Below are 23,039 nucleotides of genomic sequence, written 5' to 3'. Positions count from 1 at the left end.
GGCCCGGTCGGGCGGGTGTCGCGTTGAGGCTGGGTGCCTGCACCTGTCTGGTGCTGCCCCTCGCCGTCCTCCCTGCCGCAGGGTGGCTGGGGTGCCAGGCTGCATCTGCGCTCGCCAGCAGGGAACGGGTGTTTCGGGTGTGCTTAGGTTCATGGTGTACCTTTAAAAGCGGTTAAAATAATCGGCAGCAGTACTTCTCATTGCATGAGGTAGGTACAGCTGGCCGGTGAGCTCTGTGGCTGGGGCTTTACTAACAAGGAGAGGGTCTGTTGGGTGGGAGAAGCAATTGTGGTACCGGAACAGAACTCTCGCATATGAAACTGAAGGCTGCGTTATCATCCTGCCAAGGGCCCGGGGCAGCGCCTAGTCTGCACATCAACGTACAGCAACCGGAATTCCTTCCTCCTTCCTATCTCCCGTACGGGAAGATAGCAGCTTTTTGTGCTAAGTTCAGCAGCTGTGGAGACTTGTGGCAGGTCGCTTTTGTTTGCATCTTGCAGGTGAAAGGAATGCAGATGTTTTCCTGCCTTCTGCATGTGATGGGTAGTTTGGGGCTCTCTTCTAATACATTCTAATTTAGTTTAGCGCTGCCTGTTTAGTCTCAGCTTCTGGTTTTCATGCCAGGCTACAAAGCATTGGGAGGTGATGAATCAGTGGACTGGCAAAAGGCCTGCATGGACAAGTTCTCCTTTTATTTAAGAGGGTTTTATCCAGTAGGAAGGTTTTATCCCGTGATTATCAGGATGAAATTAACTCATGTAAGAGCTTGTATTTAGGGGAGGCACTTGAGAGAGTTAATGAAGTCGCAATGGTGCCTGACGTATGGACTGGACTACACGTGTTACATTTCTGCCTTGTGTGTAAGCCATCACTGACACTGTTCTGTGTGTTTGGGATTGTCCCAAACTCTGTGGCACAAGTCTAGATGGTGTGTAAGTGCAGTGGCTGTGTTTCCATCCCTTCTCTGGCACCTGGGGTGGTCTGTGATGCTCGTGCCCCTAGCAGGGATGCTGAAATGTCTGTAATTGCCTTTTCTGAGCTTCCGTTTGTCCAGTGCCTTTCTGTGTGTAGGACTCAAAAGGAACTTCTGGGTCATGAGCAGGCACCTGCAGTTGTTTCTCACACAGCTGCACATGCAGAGCCTAGAGGAATGCTGAACAAAGGTCTGCTTCGTGCCCTTCCTGTTTTTTATGTCCTATCCTATCTCTGCATCCTATTGCAAGCTTAACAGCCCTGCAAGTTTATGTTCCTTCTGCATTAGCACTGTGTCTCACCTCTTTATCAAAAATAAGATGTAGAAAGAGCTGGCCTGTGAGGGTGAACGCCACCGGCATATGCCAGGTTCACTGTTGCCAAGTTGCCTTGATTTGGGGATTCTGTCAAGCATGGAGAAACTAGAATCAGCTGTCACACAATAATGCTGTGCTGGCTTCCTGGTTGTTGCTTAATACACCTGTGAGTTGTTGGGTTTGTAGGGCTATATGCTTGAAATGTGGTGGCTCAGCGATGAACAGTGCTAGGCTCTTGGTGGCCTCAGAGGGTTTATGCAACTTCACCTCTTGTCAGGTCAGGTGTTCAGGATTTGCAGTGAAATTAGTTGGTTTTAGGGGGTCTTGCACATCAGCTCAATCTACTCACTGCACCTGAGGCAATGTTAGCACTCCTGCTTTTCATTAGCTGCCCTTCACTGGGTTTATGTGTGAAGACCTTATGAAACTGTCTGCCTTGTGAGCAGAGATAATAAACCATAGTCACATATTGTTTGTTTTTTTGTCTGGTTTCTAAGAAATGCTGAAACGTTACATTTTCCAAGTTTTTCTTCTCTTCTACATGTTGAAGAGTCACTGTAGATCCTCTTGAGAGGATAAGAAATGTTGCATATTGTGTTCTTGTTTAAACTTGTGTTGGGGTCTTCTTGCTATCAGGAATAAAATTCGTTTACCCTCTACGTAACCTCAGTCAATGAGGTGCCTGTACCTGGGGAACAGTAGCTGAACCAGAAAGGTGTGAGAGTAGGCTGAGAAACTGCGGTGACTTTGTAACTTATGTTAAATTTTTTTATCAGCTCTGGTATAAGGAATTTGCATGAGTGTAAGTTGAACTGGCTTTTTAGCTGATGTAGCTTAACTAGTACAAAAGGTTCAGTGAATATTCTTCCTCTGTCAGAATAGCTTATTTGGGGTCAGGTAAACAAACAGAACTGGTGTGGTTCTACAAAAAAGGAGCAGAGTCTTAGTTTTCCCTTACTTTATGAAGATAATTGAAAAAAAAGTGTCTTCGGTTGGACCCTAGTAAGTCTTCTGCAAATGAGCTAAGTTTAGCCTATTATTTACCTGTTCACTCCATGCCTCACACCACGGGAAATCATGCTTTATTTATGTGCAAGGTATTTAAAAACAGCTGGGTAATTACTTTCAACTTGCTTTGCGTGGTGGAAATGAATACAGAAATACAGCCGGAGGTGATGGAGACTTTACGTCAGGCTTTGAAGATGTAAAATGAGTGGGCTCTTTCCTAATAAGTGCAAATGATGATCTGTTAGTGGTGTCATGATGATCACTTCAATACTGAATTAAAATTGGGTGAAAGAAAAGCGCTTCCTTGTGGATGCATACATGTTAATGTTGAGTAAGTTGGGGGTGTAGTTTAATAGTGTTCAGTGTGGCTGCTGCATTAACTGTGCACCCATTTTCCTTGAAATAGGAACAAAGCTAATCTGCCTTACCTAATTAGGTAGGTGATGCTGAGTATTTAGCTTGGACAGTTACTGTGCAAGACATGATACACTGTAAGCTTATGCCGTGTTTTGCCTTGCTGTAATTTGTGTGTTCTTCCCAGACATGAAACAAATTTGGAAAACATACAGGACATACTATATGTATGTGTGTATATATATTATATAAAAAAGTCTAATGCTTCATGATCTCTTGTGATGCCTATCTGATGTGACAAGCTTCTGACTTTGACGGACGTGTCTTGGCAGTTTGGACCCAGAGCTCTGAATAGCAAAACAAGAAAACATCTGGTCTCTGTTGCTGCTTTAGAAACACTGGAAGACTAATTGGTTGCATAACCACTAATATATAATAATATGTACAGTGAGCTCAAATATGTACCAGAAACATAGGAATGTTTGACTGTTGTCTTGTAATGACCCACCTGCCTATGTGACTGAGACTGCATTTGAGTTACTTGCCCTAATACCTGTCTTAATGCAACTTGCTTTTTGTGCATGTCTCTATTAGGAAGTGCTAATGCTCTGTTTCCTGGTATGTGCTGTGGTTTGTTTATGCCTAAAAATACGTTCTTGAGTGACAGATCGTAGTTCCTGCTAATTTCAGAGGGCATTGCCCTAGTTGAGGGTTTAAAGTGAGCTGAAGCTGCCAGGAAAACAATTACTTTGATCTTGAAATAAAAGGTGATGTTATTGTTAAAGCAACCAGGGTAGAAGTAGGTTAAATTTAATGCACTGTCTTTTTCTTTTTGCAGCATGCAGGTCACTTAATTTTTAGCTGTAGGTCTACATAACTGTGGCTCTTGTGAACAAGTGGAACATGTTGGGTGCTCTTGGACTGGGGGCATGTTTTTGTGTGTTTGGTTAGTTGGAGCCTCTTTTATTTGTACCATAGAAATTCCAGCAATTGCAAGTTGAGAGCATATTTGGAAATTGAACCACTGTTTTAACTACACAGCTGAGTGAAGATGTGGAGCGACTATCTGAAAACCCAACAGATGAGGGAGAAGGAGAGATGGAAGTTCATGAAGATGCCAGCTCTGTTATTTTACCAGGTGAGAACTATTGAGCCAGAAATTACCAATTTTAAGTGCCTGATAAGCTGCTTCTGTGTGGGGGGTTGGTTTGGTTTTGGTTTTTTACTGCCCTTCTGAGAGCAAACAAGACACTAAATTAGTTATTTTGGGGAATAAGTGCTGATGGAAAACCAAGGAGTTTTTCCAAGGATTGACATGAGAACACTTCTTTGTCATGGACTGTGCTCGATCAAAGAAGATTCAGCACATCTGGTTCTGAGGTAGCTTTGTCTATCATCTTCCTTTACATTGTAAATTACCTGAGTTGCAGTATCTGTGATGGTAGTGGATTGCAAGCAAAGTCTGTGCCAGATTTGTATGAGCAAGGTGCAATGTTGAACAGATGTGCTTTTAAACAGATTTTAGTTAGACTCTGGACCTGCTTTTGGAGGGTGTGGGGCAGTGTTAAATGGGCTTATTGCACCTCGGGTGTAGGCATTAAGGTAAGCCAATCTGAAATGAGTATTCTCAAAATGCTTTGCAGCCGTTCAAGGCATGCTTGTTTCAATAGTGCAATTTTATGTGTATTAATGTCCTGATTTCCTTGGCTGCCATCTCTTGACAATGAACTTGGGAACACATGTGACCACAGACTTTAGTAAGAGGTTATGTGTTCAGTAGGATTTACTAAAAGGCTAGTGTTCGCTGTGGTAAGGAACAAACACCAAACCATGCTGTTACAGTTGAAGGACAGAGTGTGGCATGGCCTGAGAGGGCCTGACTCATTAGATTACACCACACAGAAAAGTCAGCATAAAATATGCCTACTTATCTCCTTTCATATATTGGGTTTTAATGCTCCTTTTGCGTGTTTGGCTATACATTGCTCACGATCAAAACACGCTGTGTAAGTCAAGAGTACATGAACTTTTTCCTTACGAGTATTGTCAAAACAAACGGTGAATGGAAGGAGTATGGGGAAGGCAGTGTCTGTGTACAAGTGAGGCAAGCTTGAAGATCTTCAGAGAATAAACTTTGAAGGCAAGAGGACTGTAAGAGAATTGGGTTGGTCTTTTTCTAGCTGTAATTGCTCACTCCTTTTGTGAAACTTTATGTAACATGAGGGTAACAAATGTATAGTGATTTCTACCACGGTGGAGATGCAATGCAGATAGCTGTGTAAGAGCATTAGAATATTAAATCTCTCTGATGCATGTGCTAATCATGTAAGAATCACTTCAGACTGGGAAGGGGGAAAGGAGTTGTTTTTTTCAAGGAGGAAAGACTGACCATCAACAGACTTCTTTTCTTAGGAACTTCGAACTTCATTTCCAAGTTGTCCTTCTTGAAAATAAACCTTGTTTCCTGCCTGCTGTGTCCTTAAGCAGAGTTCCAAATTCAACATGTGAAAAAGAGGCAAGATCTTTGGATGATTATGCCTCATGCTTGAGAAGGAAGCATCTGTCTGACTGATCATCAAAACCAGCAATAGTTCTGGGATTTTTAAATCAAACTGAGGCTTAGTTTACTCTCAAGTGATTGATTGATCTTTAAATTCAGCCCAAGTATCTGTATTTTAAAGTCTTAATCCATCTTCTCTTTGGTTCCAGATAGTGAACTGGGTACCACTGCCCCTTCTTTGCGTTTCAGCAAGACCTGCCTAAAGAATGTTTTTTCAGTAATTCTCCTGTTTATTTATCTGCTGCTCATGGCTGTAGCTGTGTTCCTTGTCTACCAAACCATCAGTGACTTCAGGGAGAAGCTTAAGCACCCAGTGATGTCTGTCTCTTATAAGGAAGTGTCCTTCTACGATGCACCTGGTAAGACTGGTAACAAATAAAATGAGTTGTTATTCACATTTATCTTGAATTGTTTTACATTTTTGGTGTTGATTCTCCATGGCCCAGAGTACATATAATACTTTGACCCAGGTCTTTCAGTTCTTTTCTAATCTGTTGTGTTAACTTTGCATGGAAATTTTTCATATTGTGGGACAAATTTTGAGGACATTTTGGGGTTTTCATGCCAATAACAGAATGACAGTAGCTGCAGAGCATCATGCAACATTTGGTAGTTAAGAAGTGTTTGCAGACTCTAAATTCCTTATGCAATACTCCCGAAACGGAGTATTTTTCAAACAGGGTATCACATAGGATGCGTATCAGGACCTCAGTGCTGCACTGGACAGTGAGATGCTGTTGACAGTAAAGAAGGTGAATTTCTCAAATGCACTTGCTCATTTCTCAAACTTTCTGCTTCTGTTCTGCATTGTTTACAACTTGGTATTACATCAGTAGGCAATGAAAATGTGATGTGACTGTAGAGAACAATATTGGCATAAAAATGCAGTGTGGCATCAGAAAACTATATTGCAGTTTGCAGAGGGATTACGCCACAGAAGTGTTTTTGAATAGTGGGTTCTATCATTATTTTTTTAAATTATCCAGTAACCACTCATAAATAGACCTGCGGTAGCAAATGCAACTCAAACAGTCATAGGTCAGTTTCCAACTTAAAAATTACACTTTTTTTTGAAGTGTTACCACATTTTAGGAATAACCACTCCAGTAACTGTGGCTGAAAGGTGAGTGTTTCAACTTGTTGCCATATTCCTGTAGTTGTTTTTCTGTATGGTCAGTTAGGCTCAGATCTGTAAGTAGGTCCTTGTTTGGACCATATGGATCTGACTGTTAAGAGCAGGCTTTCCCCTTTTTTTGTTGTTTGGTTTTGGTTTTTTTTTTCGTGCGCAACAGGAAGAAAATGTCATTTAAAGCAGCAAAGCAACATACATATAAATCCAAAAGTATTGGCGGGGATCCCTGCCAGATTGGAGAGCCTAGATTAATGTAGCCATTTACTTCATTGCTCTGTTAAAGTGATGAGATGGCAAGTTGCAAGCATGGAGCACTGAAGAAAGGGATGAAGCATTTTTACGCCGATACATACTGACTGCTTTGATGAATTGCATTTTGGTGGACAGGTCATCTCAGTTGCCTGAGTTAATCATATCTAATAACTCAAGTCATACTTTTTTTTGGTCGTTGGTCTAGATTATCTTCAGGCAAGCTTGTTTCCAATACTAAATGTGGCATACATGGCATAAAAGGATTTGGGGTTTTGAGCTTTTTCTTTTGCTAGCCTTCTACAGCGGAGGTTGTTTTTTTTTTTTTTAATGCATGCTGTTGGTATGAAACCGTAGATTTATGGTATGTATGAATTTCTGTACCGGTGAAGTAGTAGCCTGCCTACCTAGTGATGTAAGGAATAAGGGATGGTAAAAGTTAGTCCTTGTTTGATGGCTTTGATTTTTATTGTGACATTGTATTCAGTGAGCAGAAGATGCTAGATGTTCTGAAGAGCATCTTCTCACTTTTATTAGATCAGCAGTGATCTTTGGTTTGTCATGTATAGTACACACATTATTTCCAATTAAAATTTGACATGTTCAGTGATAATATCTGAAAACATGTACATGCTGAAGCACTACACGTCCCATTTGACTTCAATAGTCTCCTAACTTACTTTGCACATTCATTTAATTTGGGGCCAGAGGGACTGATGTGTTAGGTGTTGGCTGTCTGGAAAATGAGGGGAAACTTAGTAGCTTCTGTGAACCTCAAATTGTCATAACAGAACATGAACCCTGATGATTTTTTTTTTTTTTTTTTTAAACGCATCATGGGGGTTCTGTCCTGATGCAGCTGGCACTGTTGTCCTGCTCCAGAAGAATGCTGAAGCACGTGATCTAACTTGATTGTTTTGCTGGATCTTGAGGATAGCTCAGTATCCTGGGGGATTAAATTCCAGAATGGAAATCTGTGTACTTGAGAAAGCAATCAGCTCTCTTCAAAGTTGTTGGGGTTTTTTGTTGGTTTGTTTTGTTTTTTTTTTTTCCAAAACAGGTATTGCCTTTTACCCAGGCAAGGCTCGGCTGCTTAGCTGCAAGCATCATTACTATGACCACATCCCGCCTCTGATAAATCCAGGTCAGCCAGGAGACATTGAATGCACAACTCAGAGAATCAACTACACAGATCCTTTTACCAATCAAACTATGGTAATAATAATATAGAACAAAGCTTATTCAGTGGGGGATTTCTGCTCATAATGGTATGTGAAAGTAAAAATATTTACTTAGTGCTGCAAAAAAATTCTTGCTTCTAGTTTTTTTCAAGCCATCTGTCCTTTTGTTTTCAGAAATGTAAAAGGCCCTATTCGGTGTGTGTATGTGTTATGGGTGATTAGCTGTCATGTGGGTGTGTGCGGCATGAAAATCTGAATTGGACAAAATAAGTAATTTTTCACAATGAAATTCTTGCTTCGTTCCTCTCCTAAATGAACTGGCAAGCATACTCCTTGACACAGTAAATCTAGCTTTGATTATGAGCACTAGCAGTCATTCTGTTGAAGTAGGATAGCTTACCTCTTTTTGTATGTTTGATGGGAATTACTTACTATTTTTGTCACACTTGGAAAAATCTTAACTGGGCACCAAGTCTTTCAGTACACTGAAATGCTGTGAGCCAATATGATGGGTACATTGAGTGATAGTCTGTCTTAAATTTCCCTTAAAAATGCAGGGAATCTAGGTTCTGTATAAATAAATGTTCAAAAAATAAGGTATTAAGTATGGTCATTTGTATCCAAAATGATTGCTGAGGTTGTTATTAAGGAAACTAAATGTGAATAAACAAACGGTCTAGGTACCTGTTTGGTCAACTTTTTTCCCTCTTTGTGTTTTGCCTTTTGTCTAGTCCCCATTTCTTTCTGGGAAGCAGCTCCTTAGTATAGTTGAAGTAATAGTCTAGGTGGAAGTCTAATTTAATTTCTGCCACTAATATGCTCTTTTTGCACATTTTAACAAACTGAGAACCTGCATTTTATACTGTGTGGTAGATTCATTTAGAAACTTGCTGATCCAATAGGCTTTAGTCCTGCAGCAGGGTGGAGAGGCACTGAGGCAGAGACCTCTGAACCATGTAGAGCCCTGTTCAAGTTGGCAGAGTCCTTTTGCAAGCAGCAGCTTGCCGTTCGATATAAATGCTCACACTACTTTAAGTTGTATTCTGCCTTCTAGAATTTTTTGGGTTTTTTGTTTGTTTGGTTGGTTTTTTGTTTTGTTTGTTTGTGTGGGTTTTTTTGTTGTGGTGTTTGGTTGGTTTTTTTTTTTTTTTTTTCTCTTTCAGCAACTTACTTTAGTTGCTGGGGGCTGCGAAACTGTTCCCCTTTCTCAAGGTGAAGCCTGATGTTCTCCACATTAACTTGTTTTGTGTGAAGAGCTGAAAGTTCCTAGACTTTAATGCTCCAAGATTGTCCCTGTGCAGGTTGCAGGGCCTTGACTGGTAATTCCACACAAACTCAAAGGACTATGATAGAGCTAAAACAAATTTCCTAGAAAAACACTAAATCTTGATGTGAAGATTTATTTTTTAAACTAAAAGGAGGCAATTTAATTTAATTTTAAAACTAAATGGTGGCATTCTTGTTAAGATATTTTAATAGATGTATGCTTAGTAGCGGCCAAGAAAATCTCGGTGTGTATTAAATTTCTATAGGGTATTAGTGACAGATGGCAAACTCATGAACAGGAAATGAGGATTCCTTTGCTACTCTCACTATCTCTCTGTTTGCTTACAGAAGTATGCTTTGGTTGTTCAAGGCCCTCGTGATGTGAAGAGAAAGGAACTGGTGTTTCTGCAGTTTCATTTAAATGGAACAGACCAAGATTTTAGTGCCATTGACTACCTTCTGTTTTCTTCTTTCCAAGACTTCATCAACAGGTACGTAAAGGGATGAGCCTGTAACTGCATTGAACTTGCTACAGCAATACTAGTGAAAGTAGGGCTTTTTTAGTAAAATCAGACAGGCTTTTTTTTAATGTTTGGGTTATGTTGGTGCTCTTTCATAATTTAGGTACTAGTCTTATTTTTTAGAAAATGAATTGAGGACTTTTTTCAGTGACAAAAACTGCCCTTCAGCTATGCTTCAAGCCATTTTTTGCTGCACTTTCTAAAAGTTTGACGTTTGTGCTGGCTTACTGCTGTCATCTGCTGTGGGTGGTCAGGAAGTGTGCTGTCCTGGGCAGTGTGCTCAGGAAGTGCACTGAGAACACTAACATTTCTATACTTTTTTTTTTTTTTTTTTTAAAAGCACTTACTATACAGATCAGATCCCTAGATTGATTTGTTGCAATTTCATTGAAAGATTAACTGTATTTCTTTGTATTACTAACTTTATATAAGACTCTACAGAATGATGTAATTTCATAGGTGGGGTTTTCAAAATTGCTTTGTGTTGGTTTGACATTGGTGCCGTTGGAGTGACTGATCAGCCGCCTTCTAATTTTAACAGGAGTGGAATTAATCCTGTCTTGAACTTTGTTGAGAGCCCTACCCTTTTTCCCCCCTTGTGAGAACACTTTCCATACTTAAGTGTTTAATTTTTGCTTTATTTTAAATTCAAGTTCTGTTGTTCTCTCTGATCCAGGTTGAAAGCTAGGCAAGAGAGATTAGTTTCAGTGAGACCTAACAAAAAGCCTTAATTTGGTAATAGTCAGACACTCAGATTAAAAGGGACAGGAGATAAAGGCCATATGCAGAACAAAATGAGGTGAGGGAGGGGAAGAGAAATAACAGATTTTATTATAACAAAGCATTCTTGGAGGCTTGGACATGATCATAGTGGTGCTTTTCAGATGGAGCAAAAACTGGAAGTGTTCAGTCGCAGTATCTCTGGGTGGGCAAAGACCAATTAGCTGAATTTAGTTTTTACAAAGTATTTCTACTTCAGTGAAGGAGAGATCTTAAGTCATTAAGTGCTTTCTGTAACTGTACTAAAACACCTCATAAAATGCTAATGTTCCAGATATTTTAGGCATTGATATTTTAGGGTGTGAAAATACCAGTTAAGAGTAGTGATGTAGAACGTGCTACTTGTTCCTTCTGTGTTGTTTTTTCTCAGTTTTTGTGGCTTGTGCTGCAGCTGGTGGTACATACAGTGGGACTGGTTCCAGCAAGGAACCGGTCCCACTGTGTGTGCACCTGTTTCTGTACTGCAAGATACAAGCGCTGTCTGAGACCACCCCTTGTGAAACACAGAGCAGAAGGCAAGGTTGTGTTGCATCTGGTTCCTGGCTCTTTTCAGAATGAGCCAACTTACCAAGGCACAACTGGGTCCGTGTGTCCTCAAGTCTTGGAAGATACGTTTCTGTGTTCATTGTATCAATTTGCAGATAAGCTGCTTTAAAGAGCTGTTTCTTCCCAAGTTAAAACATGTATGTCCTACTTAAACTGGCAATATTTCTGCAAACAAGCTGCAAGTATGCATGCTGCTGTCCCAAACGCTTGTGCCACGTGTTGTGTGGAGGCAGGTTAGGTGTGCAAAACAGCAATAAGCAGTATTGCAAAGGTCCCAGCTTCAGGGCTGTGTTTGTGCCAGTGTTGGTGAATTGTCAGATATCATCTGTAAGCTACCTGGGAGAGACCTGGATCGCAACCTCCTGCCTCCAGATTTGCCAGGCCAAACCGATTAGATGGCAGAATCAATCCTGGAAGAGATGGGGAAGTGTCGCTTTGTTCCTAGAGAAGCTGCCTTAGCTTGTTGTTGGAAGGTACCAGAGATGAAGCTGGGAGGGTGAAAGCTGAGCCTGGGTCATGTATGGAGCAAAGTGGTGTCTGTTCAGGGATGCATCCTTTGTGCCGTCTGCAGCAGGTAGCGGGAAGGGGAGTTAACACTGATTTTGAATTAACCTAGATAACGGTAAAATTGGCAAAGGTATGTAGGCCTTTAAACTGAGTAGTAAATGATCTGCATGTCTAGGTGAAATACATAAGAGAACCGGTTGTGCACAAGAGGCCAGTGATGTGTCTTTTATAGCTTGGTGCAAATTGCATGGATTGTCTTGCTCAGTAATGTCCTGGCATCTTGGGGCATGAACTGGACAAGCTCAGGGCAGGTTGAAAGTTTACATTCTCTCCTGACTACGAAGCGCATGTGAAACCACATGCATATGTGGAATGTACTCATTCTGTCCAACTTCCAGCAGAAGAGAAAATAGAAATTATTTGTGCTTCGTCAGTGGATGCTAAATTTAGGTGATGGGAAGTCTGGACTAAGATATCTGCAGAAACTGTTGTGTGTCCTTCCATGCGGCCTCTAAACACTTCAGTTACTGGCCACTGTTAACTACTTTTCCTGACAGAGTGTCTCACATACTGGTTATGAGAGCAAATTGTTAGCACTGTGTCCAGTTATCAAAGATACTGACGTATGCTAGAACTCATGAGATAGATATAATTACCTTCACAGTTTTTTGCCATGTCTGGAAACAGCTTCGGTTGGGCTGGGCAGGCAGACTGCTGCAAAATGTGTAGGGTATTCCATCATCTTAAATCGCAATCCAAAATCACTTGAAATTGGTGAGAAGAGTCCTGCTGTATCTACACCACGGTTTCTGTGTAGACAGTATTATGTGCAGCTCACTTTTGCTTTAAATAGCAATAATCATATCAGCAAAAGCTGCTGCAAGCATCAGCCATAAGCAATAATAACAGTGGCACCTAAAGACTTGTGTCTTTAAGGGTTTTTTTGAGGCATAGCAACTGGTGAGAACTCAAGTAAGGTCCCTTTGTTTCTGTCAAGGGTTTTGTTCTCTGCAGCTCTTCTGTTAAAATTGGAGCGACAGACTACATGAAACTGGCACTGCTTGCTAGTTTTGTTCTGGCTTTCACAGCATACTGCTGAACTGTGTGCTATTGTTGGCCTGCGAGTTGGAGGGATATGGCCACTGGCTTTATTTTTTTTTTTTTTTTTTTTTAAGATGGTGGCAGCTTCTGTCTGTACCATATTAATTGGAGGGAAGGAAATAATGAAACCCTTGCAAATTACCAAAAAAGTGTAGCTAAAAATACAAGTTCCTTTCCTGAACTGTCATTAGTGTAATACATGGGTTTTAGTAGAAAATCCTCTGACTATATTCCTGACGAACTGTTGTTAGGATAGCATGTAAAATAACTTAGTCACGTGAGATGATGAATACCAGTCTGAACAGGTCAGAGATTATTTAAGGGTCTAAACAGAGCTCCATGTTCACGCCTCTGGTCTGGATTGCTGTGTGCAGAGAAATAAATTATAACCTAGAAGGGTCGAGACTTTTGGTACCACACCATCTGTCCCTTTATTAGATCCCATGGCTGTCTGAGAGTTTCCCAGTCTGGGGGAAAGCAAAAGCAATAAACACAAATTGGGTTTGAGCCATCTGTGGTTTTGGCTCTTGCTGTTGCGTTGGAATCTGCTGGTGGGATGTCCTAAGTGGTCCCTGGCTCTGGTGGGTTGGTCCATCGAGATTCGTGTTAGAAGGATTAGCTGCAGAGCTAGAGCCCAGTCCAGAATTAGATTAGCAACTCCTGCAGCTGGGACAAATACAACCTCTCGTGGTCTGAGGGTGGTCAGCCTGTGCCGGGGCAGTGGGCTGCCTGTTAGTTCTTTGAACTGTCAATGGTTACCAGGGAACGTTGGCTGAGGGGAGGCCAGGGCTTTGTCGTTCACCTGAGCGAGACAGTGGCCTCTTGCGCTTCTCTTTCTCTGCTGTGATGTAGGAATTCTTGCATGGTCTTGAGGTACCATTAATATCTTGGTAGAGCCTGGTGCAGAGTATTCCAGGAATCTTACCATACATCTAAAGGACAAGGTAATAGGTAGAAGAACTTACTGAACAGAAAAAGAAAAAATTAGGTGCAGCCGCTGGATGTTGTCTGTCTTTGGGGTGATGAGAGTATTAAAAGAAACTGCTTGGAGAAACATTCTTCAGATTAAAATCCCTTGCCTGTCTCGCGTTCACTTAGTTGTGTGTGGTTTTTAAGCTGCGTTATTTGTCCCCTGCTGTCATTTGTGCAAAGCTTGTGCCTCTCTGCTCTGCTTTCCCTGCCTTTCTGCACCCCCCCTCCCTGTGGCTGTGGTCTGGGTTATGGGCACATGCAAGGAGGTCCCTTCTCAGATCAATTCTCCCCACAGCTTCTCCTAAGATATTATTAATCTTTCTTTTTCAAGCCTACAATTACTGTCGAAGGCAAAGTATACTACTGCTGTCTGCTTACCATGTAAGTTGTGGCTGTAACGTTCAGCTCTGTGTCATAACTTCCTGTGTCAATTTTCCATGTTGGTTTGGAAAGCATCTAGGATGCTGTATTTAGCCCTGCATTAGGCATATGACTGGCTGGCAGAGTGCTAATTATGTATGTTCCTCTGAGTGGCAAAGCACTGTGCTCTTCTGTACTGTCCCATCAGCTGCTGCTGTACTCACTTACCGAAGGGGAAAAAAGTCACTGTCGAATTAGGTCTCCCCGTGTCATTAGTTTGTATGGTGAGGAGCAGTTGGGCAGTGGGCTTTGTGCTGATGCTTTGCTTTGTGTCTTCCTTCTGAGGGTTAGAGATGTGCACTGCCATCCTGTTGGGATCACTAAACGAGCACCTAATGTCACAAATCATGCCATAAAGATATTCCTAACCTGCTAAAATGCTCTTGGAATATCATCTGTCTTGATGGGTAGTGAAGTGTATTAGTTTTTCTTCCCAGAAATGCTTTTCCTTTGTCTTTGTATGCACAATGGAGTTCTGTGTTTGAGCCCATCACCTGAAGCCCTGGCTTGAGAGCAACAGCTGTGCTAAGTTTTGCCTTCCTATGAACGCGTGCATATTCATCTGTTAAGCCTGAGCAGGCAGCATAGTACAGAGCAGCCATCAGGGTGATACTCTTTTTATCAGTCTGGGCTCTTTCTGCTTTGTAGACAAGACAACTGGGTTTGCAGGGAGGAGTCCCAGTTCCGAAAACTAAGGAAAAAGACAAGAAAAGGGCAAATCCACCCAATGCTGGTACAGGACAAATCTTCCCGCTTGGTCTGCTCTTTGGGATGAGAGCTTGCTTCTTCAGCTCTGCTTTTCTTCCTCATTTCTTTGCACCTTTCTTTGAAAGCTCAAAGTACCTTACTTTCCCAGTAGACCTACCCATGCATGCTGTCTGCCATACTCTTTCGCTTTAACAGGAAGAGGGATTTAATCATTGGAGTCAAAACCCTTTCCCTTGTCTCAGGGACCAGGCTTATTGCATAGAAATGACATGAAAGTGGCTCAAATGACAGTACTGAGGAGCTCCATGTAATGGTAATGGTTCCAGCATGTTCTGTGCAGTTGGTAGAGGCAGGATGGAGACCAGACATGCCTTAGAGCTGCCTCTTTACCACTTGTGACGTGAGGGGTATAAGAAGGATTAAAATGGCTTAGGGTCACAGTATTAAAAAAAAAAAAAGACACAGAGCAGTCCTGTGGTTCTGGGGCTACAAATATCTGTGACTGTGTATTGGGAAAACAGCCATGTTATTGCAGATGTGAGCCTTACACCAAAGGTACAGTGTTCCCAAAATAATAGAAATACACTAAATGTAAATTTCAAAGCATTTTAACTATGTCTGCATTGCAACCAATTTATTTGCATCCCAGAAATGGGGTGAAGCAGCCCGCCCTGCCTCTAGGCTGTTCCATCTTTTGCTTCCCAGCATTGTGGTGAGTTGTTTCCTGGGGTCCTGGCTCTGCTCCTTTCTGTCCCAGAGATGACAGATGAGCAGAATGAAGCTCCCTGATAAGGCAGAACAAGCCCTAAAGGCAGGCAGAAGGCTGGGCCAGTAGGGCACCCAGGTAAGTCTTCTGTGGTTCAGAACTCATTGAGTGGAAGTGCTAATGAAAACACCACTCCTCACAGTGTTTTAGGTGTGTTTCAACTACTAAAATTCAGCATGAAAGGGACTGTGAACATGTTTTGAAGTGCCTGTAGGTCTGACATTCTCCTGCCTACAGTGCTCAGCTACTGCTCTGAGTTTGGTCAGTAAAGTAATGGAGTTTGGTCAGTAAAGTAATGGAGTTTGGTCAGTAAAGTAATGGTCTTTCTCCTTTAGTCCAGAAAAAGCAGAGTTCATGAAGGACTGTGAAAGTTCATACTCCAGCTGGAAGTTTTCCGGAGGCTTTCGAACTTGGGTCAAGATGTCCTTGGTGAAAACAAAAGAAGAAGATGGTAGTGAGACTGTTGAATTCAAACAAGAGGTAAAAAAAAAAAAAAAAAATTAAAAATCACCAGTAAGAGTTTTTTGGGACCTCTTAGTTTATTGAGAACTAATTACTGCCATGGTTTTAATGATAACTGGCCAACAGAACCAGTTCTTGGGGCAAACAGCAATATGAGTTGGAAGAAGGGTGGGTGGGTTGGTTAAGTGAAACGTCAGGAGCTTGTTTTTTTGCTTCATCACATTCATTATGCCCCTTGCCACTGAGCAGTTTTGGCTGTGCAGTTACTTGGATTCTTTCTTAACATGGAGGGGTTCTGTAAAAGCATAAATATCTTGATGTGCGTGGCTGTTGGTAGGGCCTAGTGACGCATCTTGGGAGAACATCTAATGGGGAGGCCAGAAAATCCATGCCTTGAAGGTGTTGTTAAGTGACAGCTGTAGTCTGAGTTAAGGGTCTGAAGAGACTGGCGTAGAAATATTGACACAGCTACCTTTAGTTCAAGGTGGGGAACAATTGCCAAAGGAATTGTCTAAGTAATAGCTGGTATTGGAAAGAGGTATTGTTTAGGTTACCACGAGGACTGATGTTAGGATGAGGAGGTAAACATAAGCCCTGTACCCTTTGCAGCATTCTCCTGTGTGCTTTTTGTTTGTGTTTGGGATTTTTATCTGTTGAGTATCCTTAGAAACATGGAGTAACTTATCTGCTTGCATCATTTCAGACTAGAAAATATGCAGGTTGAAGGTACAAACTTAGCTGGAGATGAAATTAGTTTCTGTTCTGTTCATACTAACAGACAGGAGACTAATTGTGTTTTGAGTTTATCTTGCTCCCAGCATTGACTGGGGAGAAAGAAGTCTTATTGGTGATGAGAAATGAGAATTTTAAGAGCAGCCCTTTTCAGAGAGTATGTGTTTCAGAGACAACACTGTCTCTTAGTGTGTGGTACACTTGGAAAGAGTACTTTGTGGAGATTAAAATGAAGCAGAACCTTCAGTTCTCCTATCTCTCATTCCCACAGTTAGGGCCTTATGTGGCAAAGCTGTAAGGGAAGAGCAGACCTGTGACTGAGGTGGGTGCCCTCCTGGTCTAAGGGAGGAAGACAGGAGGCAAAGCCCAGATTCATGCAAGTCCCAAACTAATGCCTTAGCATGGAGGAGAGGAAAGGATGCATCAGTCAGCTGCTGCCGTGGAAGTGCTAACAGCAGTTGTCTGTCCATCCTTCATCTCCTACAGCTCTGTATCACTTGCCCTTACCTAGTATAGGATGTTTTTAAAGTCCTCCTTTGTGTGCCCAAGTCTAACGTGTCGCTAAGTGGAACCAAAAGGCTGACTCAAACTCAGAAAAAACTGAGCCTTTTGTGACCATGAACAGACATTTAGTCCAGCAGACTCTCTGATTGTAGGGGTAGGTGAACACTGTTGGGTTTTATTGGTTTTGTGGGGTGGTTTGTTTTTTTTTTTCTTTTAAAATAAAAGCTAGGAAATAGGAATTGGTACAAATGTGAATTTTGGGTTTCAGATCCCTGTTAATAATACGGTAGAAGTTGAAATAGCTCAGACACAAATTGTGCTTGCTTTGTTTGACAGTACAATGTCTGCTCAGGTTGTATAAGGAAACCCCTTGGCCTTTCAAATCTAAAACTGGGGGATGGCACACCAGAAAGATGGATACAAATATGAGGTCACATAGCACAGTCAGGCAGCCTGCTGACTAGCCCAGTAGTCACTCCTTTGTCTTGTCTTCCTTTCCCATTGCCTTCATTTAGCTTTGTGTACTGTTTGTTTCCTGGTATACGGTTTTCTTGAATGAGTGTAGTTAGGGTAATGTTACGCTGCAGTAACTGAATGAGCTGTAGACTAGGGCAAGTCTGCAGCAAAGGTGTGTGACCAGAAAACACGAGGTGGTAAAGCTCCCATATGCTCTGACTAGACACATGGAGTATTCTAGCTCCTGTTTCTATGTGTTTGCAGGGGTGTGGGGAAGATTGATAGCAATCTTGAAGTATTTGTAAAGAAACGAAGCTGTGGGAGATAGTAGGTTTTTGTAGTAGGTCATCCCTCATCTAATACCTGCTGAATCACTGCTTTCATACCTATCATTCCTGTCACAATCCTGAAGTAAAGTTACGGTACTGCTGGATTTGTTACTTCCAGTACAGTATTAAACTAATGTAGGAAGAGGTGTGGTGCTCCCTTGTGTGCCCACCAAGCTGTAAATACTCCTGCAAGGGTTGGAGGGTTGGTTGTCACTTGTTCAGCTGTGCTTGCCCCTTGGGTCACTGCCTGGCTCTCGAGCAGCTTGGCAGGGGATTAGTGCACACTGTGCTGCTGCTGCCTGTGTACAAACCCTGCGTGGCTCCCCTCTGGGCTGGGGGGTGCATTACAAGAAGAGATCAATGTTTTTCTGAGCCCTGTGTCTTGATACTTTCCCAATTGTGGTTTTTAAGACTGTGATTTCATGCAGCTGTAACATTGATCTAGTATCCTAAACTGTACCCAGGTGGAATTGTGCTAAAGCTCTCTGCTGGTCAGTGCACATTTCAAATGGTAACCTAGTTAATGGGCAGTACTGGGAAGTACAGATGTAACTGTTAACATCTAGGCTTCTTTCCTTTCCACTTTCATGATGCACTTACTAGCACCTAGTTTATTCCACAAGTGATTTAAAAAAACAACTTCCTGCCACCATGGTGTGGTTCTCTGGTAAATAAAAGTAATCTAGCATTCATTCATGAGACCTTTCCAAATGCTGTATTAGTCCAAGCAAATGAATTTTGTAAATTAAGTTTCCCCCCTTGAAAGGGAAAAACTATGTAATAAAATAAAGTCCCTGGCTACCGGCATAAAAAGGTTATTGCAGTGTTTTACTGAGTGAGAAACAGGAAAAGAACATGAGACAGATGGAGGAAATGGCCCTTTCCATATTTAGGACCCTGGTGTTCCAGGTAGAGGAAGGCTGAATTGGAAGTCCCTGAACAGCCTCCTATTTTCACTTTCTTACAAGACTTTTCTGTTGCAGTTCTGTGTTACAGTTACACCCTTGTAATGTGTACTTTTTTTTTCCCCCCTGCTCTCTCCAGACCAGCGTTGTTAACTATATTGACCAGAGAACTAAACAAAGAAGTGACCAGCTGTTTTTTGTGGTATTCGAATGGAAAGATCCTTTTATACAGACTGTTCAAGATGTGAGTAACAATAGTCCCTTTTTGAATCAGAGCCTGTCTGTGTGTGTACATGCATGCCTCTTATCTCACTCCAAGCAGAAATTCAGAGGAAGAATAAGGTTTACTTCTGGACTTTCAGTCTAGGCTCTTCCTTCTATCCAGTAACGCACATTCTACAGAGGTCAAGACCATCTGATGCCTTTCCCTCAGGTTGGTGGCACTCAGCCTTCTGTTTGCAGCAAGAGGTACATGTAGCATGTGTCCCCTGTGCTCTAGTAAAGTATAGCTTTGGGCCAAGTCTGAACTGTTGGCTTCAATAAGTGTGCTTGGACAATTTTTTTAATTACTTTTTTATTAATTGACAAATCAGAATAATGAAGATAGCCTCGTGTATTTTTATCTGTTATTATAACAGAATTTGGTACTACATATTCAGTATACAAAAAAGCACTTTAAAATTTAGTATGCTGCAGCCAGAGGCACAGGACAGACAGACAGGACCACTGTCAGTCACTGGAGTGCCTTAAAAGTGCACAGGTGTGTGCTGTGGGCACCAGTGTTTTAGGCTTGTGAGCTAGGTCTTGTTTCCCTGGTGTTGTAGGGGTGGTGGTCAGATACATTTACCCTCCCCAGAAAAATGCAAAATAGAGTGTGCAAAGACAATCTTGTTTAAAATTTTGTGTTTGTGATTAAAAATGGCCTTACCTGATAACCAAATTCCATCACCAGAAAAATCCACAGAGTCCTCATACTCTTGCCCCAAACCAGGGTGTGAATGCAGGCCCTGTGGGGCAGGCTTGGGTAGTTGGTCCTTTGCACTCCTGCTGTCCTGTCTGTGCTGGGGGCAGGCACCCTCCTCAGCCCCGAGAGCCCAGCCCTGTTCCTGGCTCCTCTGCCAGGTGGGGTTCACACCTCTGCCCTCTCCAGGCAGCACCACTGCTTTTAGGAGAATTAACAAATCCACAAAGCCTGTTTAAGACTTCCTGGCTCTGGTGGTGACCTAGGGATGCTATGCTCACACTGACTGTCAGAGCTGCATACCCCAGGGCAAGTCCCAAAGCTGTGTGCTGCTTTGTTGTGGCCTAAGCCTAGCTCTGCTCCCTTCCTCAGAGATCCTAGATGTCATCCTTGTGCCTAGAGGTTCAAGGAGAATTGCAAACTGTAAACAAACTTAACTACTCTCGAACCAAGTATAGTTAAAAAAAAGAAAAAAACCAACTTGCTGTAGGTCTGCAGAAACAGCTGCCCCTGTCAAAAGCTGGTTTAGCATTACAAGGCTGTCTTGCTAAAGCTTTCCAGGAGTTGCTTCTTTTAGCTTTGTCTTCTGGAAGATCATCTTTAATGTGACTGCTTATTTTTGTGAATCTTTAATAAGTAATATAGTAAGTTTAATCTATAATCTTAAAATTAGCAATTTGACTGCATCTCTGAAGTTTGAAATGGTCTAAAAGGAATTTAGCAGCTAGTACAGTGCTTTTTTTCCCCTCATGGGAGGAATCGGAAAACCATGGCATGAGGCAGAGGAGGCACTGCAGGCCCCTTTTGCAGCGTGAAGGAATATGCTGCAACACACTTCCCTTTGCAAAATGGAATTGATTATTGAATAGTGTAACATATGCTGAGTCAGATGAAGGGAATAACATTTTTAATTAATCTCTTTCAGATTATCACAGCAAATCCCTGGAACACAATTGCTCTTCTTTGTGGTATCTTTTTGGCTCTGTTTAAGGCAGCAGACTTTGCTAAGTTAAGCGTCAAATGGATGATCAAAATCCGAAAGAGACATCTGAAGAGGAGTCGTCAAGTAATGAACCACATAAGCTGAGACTAAGGCTGCCTTTTAACTATTCGTAGCAGAAGGGATAGAAAATAACTGGAATAACCTTCGGTCAGCAATACAGCAATTAAAGATGCAAGCCAGGTATGTCTTCTTCCAGAGAAGCAATGGCTGGTGAACTGGCCCTCAAATTTGAGAAGGGAACTAACTCTAGGACAGGTCTAACAAACTCATGCTTTTCTATTCCAAATTTAACAAACTTACCTCAGTATATGGGGGGACCAGGGAGGAGGGAGAGAATTCACTAATGTTCAGAAAGTCACCACTGTAGAGGCCGAGCTCTGTAAGACTGGACAGTGTTTGAATGCTGCTCGGGCCAGGAGACCTTTTTAGCTTCCCTGGGAGCTATGACCCGTGTCTGCTACTGTCACACAGCTACTTCCTTGACTGGGGTGAGTGGAAGGTAAAGCGCTCAATAAAACAGCCTGGCCTCCACTCTCCAAAGTATGTGTTAAAACAAAATACACTGGAATTGTTGTATGTGTCATTTTTGACTTATAGTGACTTTTAATATTAAAAAAATAATTCAAATAAGATACTGTGTACATTCTTTGAAGCTACCTGCTCTCACATTCAGCTGGAGCTTCACAGGAGGTGGTCCAGGCAGGAGTGTTACTGCCAGAGGATAAGGTAAAAATCAAAAATCTGTTCCTGATCCTTCTACCTCGACATAAACTCAAGCAACTCAGGCACGTGAGCTGACGTTAGATTTCAAAGCCTGGCTCGAGCTGTTGCTCATCCCTCTTTACCCCAGTCTTTGCTAAGGAAGTGAAAAATCATCTTTCATCAGGCTGGCATTTAAATGTGATTCTCCATTCTATAGAGAACGCATGCTAATGAACTGTGCTGGGGTGGCGGTGTCTTTTTCTTCCTTATAAGTCCCTTAGCTCAGATGCCCAGCTCAGACAGAGGGAGGCTGCAGGGCAGGAGCGCACCGCTGCCCGTTTGCTCTGAAGGCTTTGTTGCAAGGAAAGGGGCTTCTTCCGTCCCCTGCTAACAGAGTAGTGACAGAGTAGTAAGCCTATGAAAAGTAACACCCTTTTTTTTTTTTTTTTTTGCCTTCTAAGGAAGCATTTTGGAACAAAATTTACTACTTTCAGCTGATTTCCAGAGCAAATCAAGGTACTGCATTAACCAAACACAGCCTTAAACAAGAGCACAACAGTTCACTGTAGTAACAAAACCAAAAGAGCAACAGGGGCTGCAGGCACAGAGGCAGCACCTGGGTTCTCCTGTGCCCAGACAGGTGAGGGCAGGAAGAAGTTACAGCCTGCCAGGCACTTACAGTTCCTGCTCCTGTCCTGTCATGCTTCAAACAGCCCAGACTCTGCCATTCAAATTGTGAATCAACTTGATCACACTTTTTTTGGGGGGGTGGGGTGGGAGTTTCGCTGCAAGAACAGGTTCAGTGCAGCAGGGCCAATATTGCAGCTGCCTGAGGTGAGGCAGGTTACCACAGTGCCTAGCAAGTGAATGAGGTTGAATAGAGGGGAGAAGCAAAGACAGAACGCTGCGCTGTTGAAGCAAACTCTCTGAGCTACTTCATCCCCTGGGGAATGGGACAGAAACCTGGGGGGAAGAGAGAGGGGGGAAGAAGAGCCCCACACTTAGACCATCCATATCAAGACAAACATAACAGCCTATGCTGGCAGGAAAGCCTTCCCCTGACTTCCCTGGTCATCTTACAGCCCTTTGCTTTCCCAAATACACTGCTGAGGGCCTGTTCTGCAGGTAAGAGAGACAACTGAGCTTTCTTAATGCCTTGCTGTCAAAGAAACACAGGCCAGCAGCTATTTCTTGGATTTTTACAAAAATATTTAGAAACACCAATTTGATCAGGTTGATCACTGATGCATTCAGCTGCATTTTTTGTTCTTTTTTTGTTAATGAGGTCAGGGAAGGTAAAACAGAAGACAACTTAGCCACAGCTCCAGGGTAAGTAGGAGGTGTGGTTAAATAAAGGATACACCTTTCTGTAGTATTTAATGTCCTTTTTTTTTTTTTTAAAAAAAAAAAGATAAATCCCATAGTGACTGAAATTGACTACTACATCTCAGCTATCAGATTTGCTGTTCTATTAAGGCAATGTTGTTACTGGAGCAGGCCAGCTGATTCCAGCCAAGAAACTTTTCTATACCTATTTACAGGAGCAATTCTAATAGCAAGTGTTGCACAATTCATTTGAAAGAGCATTGTTTTTCTATTACTTACTCTTAATGTACATAACTAAT

The 23,039-nt window shown here is 42.1% G+C and overlaps 1 protein-coding gene across 8 annotated transcripts in view; it reads left to right on the top strand.

Annotated features, from left to right (window-relative positions):
- PACC1 (proton activated chloride channel 1) overlaps nucleotides 1-22,809 on the top strand; it is a 96,485-nt gene extending 73,676 nt beyond the window's left edge. For 3 of the 8 annotated variants that reach the window (XM_035901572.1, XM_035901569.1, XM_035901570.1), the window contains 7 exons: nucleotides 3,630-3,789; nucleotides 5,361-5,570; nucleotides 7,653-7,807; nucleotides 9,388-9,530; nucleotides 15,696-15,840; nucleotides 18,888-18,992; nucleotides 20,635-22,809. In XM_035901572.1, the coding sequence (XP_035757465.1) occupies nucleotides 3,750-3,789; nucleotides 5,361-5,570; nucleotides 7,653-7,807; nucleotides 9,388-9,530; nucleotides 15,696-15,840; nucleotides 18,888-18,992; nucleotides 20,635-20,796 (960 nt within the window). In that variant the 5' untranslated portion in view covers nucleotides 3,630-3,749 and the 3' untranslated portion in view covers nucleotides 20,797-22,809. Of the gene's footprint in view, nucleotides 1-3,357; nucleotides 3,419-3,461; nucleotides 3,790-5,360; nucleotides 5,571-7,652; nucleotides 7,808-9,387; nucleotides 9,531-15,695; nucleotides 15,841-18,887; nucleotides 18,993-20,634 lie in introns of those variants that run through there. The other 5 variants (XM_035901573.1, XM_035901575.1, XM_035901574.1 and 2 more) reach the window with 5 other exon arrangements.
- The last annotated feature ends 230 nt before the right edge of the window (nucleotides 22,810-23,039 follow it).

Source organism: Egretta garzetta, unplaced genomic scaffold, assembly GCF_000687185.1.
Source record: "Egretta garzetta isolate BGI_Z169 unplaced genomic scaffold, ASM68718v1 scaffold319, whole genome shotgun sequence".
NCBI lineage: Eukaryota > Metazoa > Chordata > Aves > Pelecaniformes > Ardeidae > Egretta > Egretta garzetta.
The sequence above is the reverse complement of the archived record's forward strand: the minus strand, read 5'-3'. Positions and strand labels throughout refer to the sequence as shown.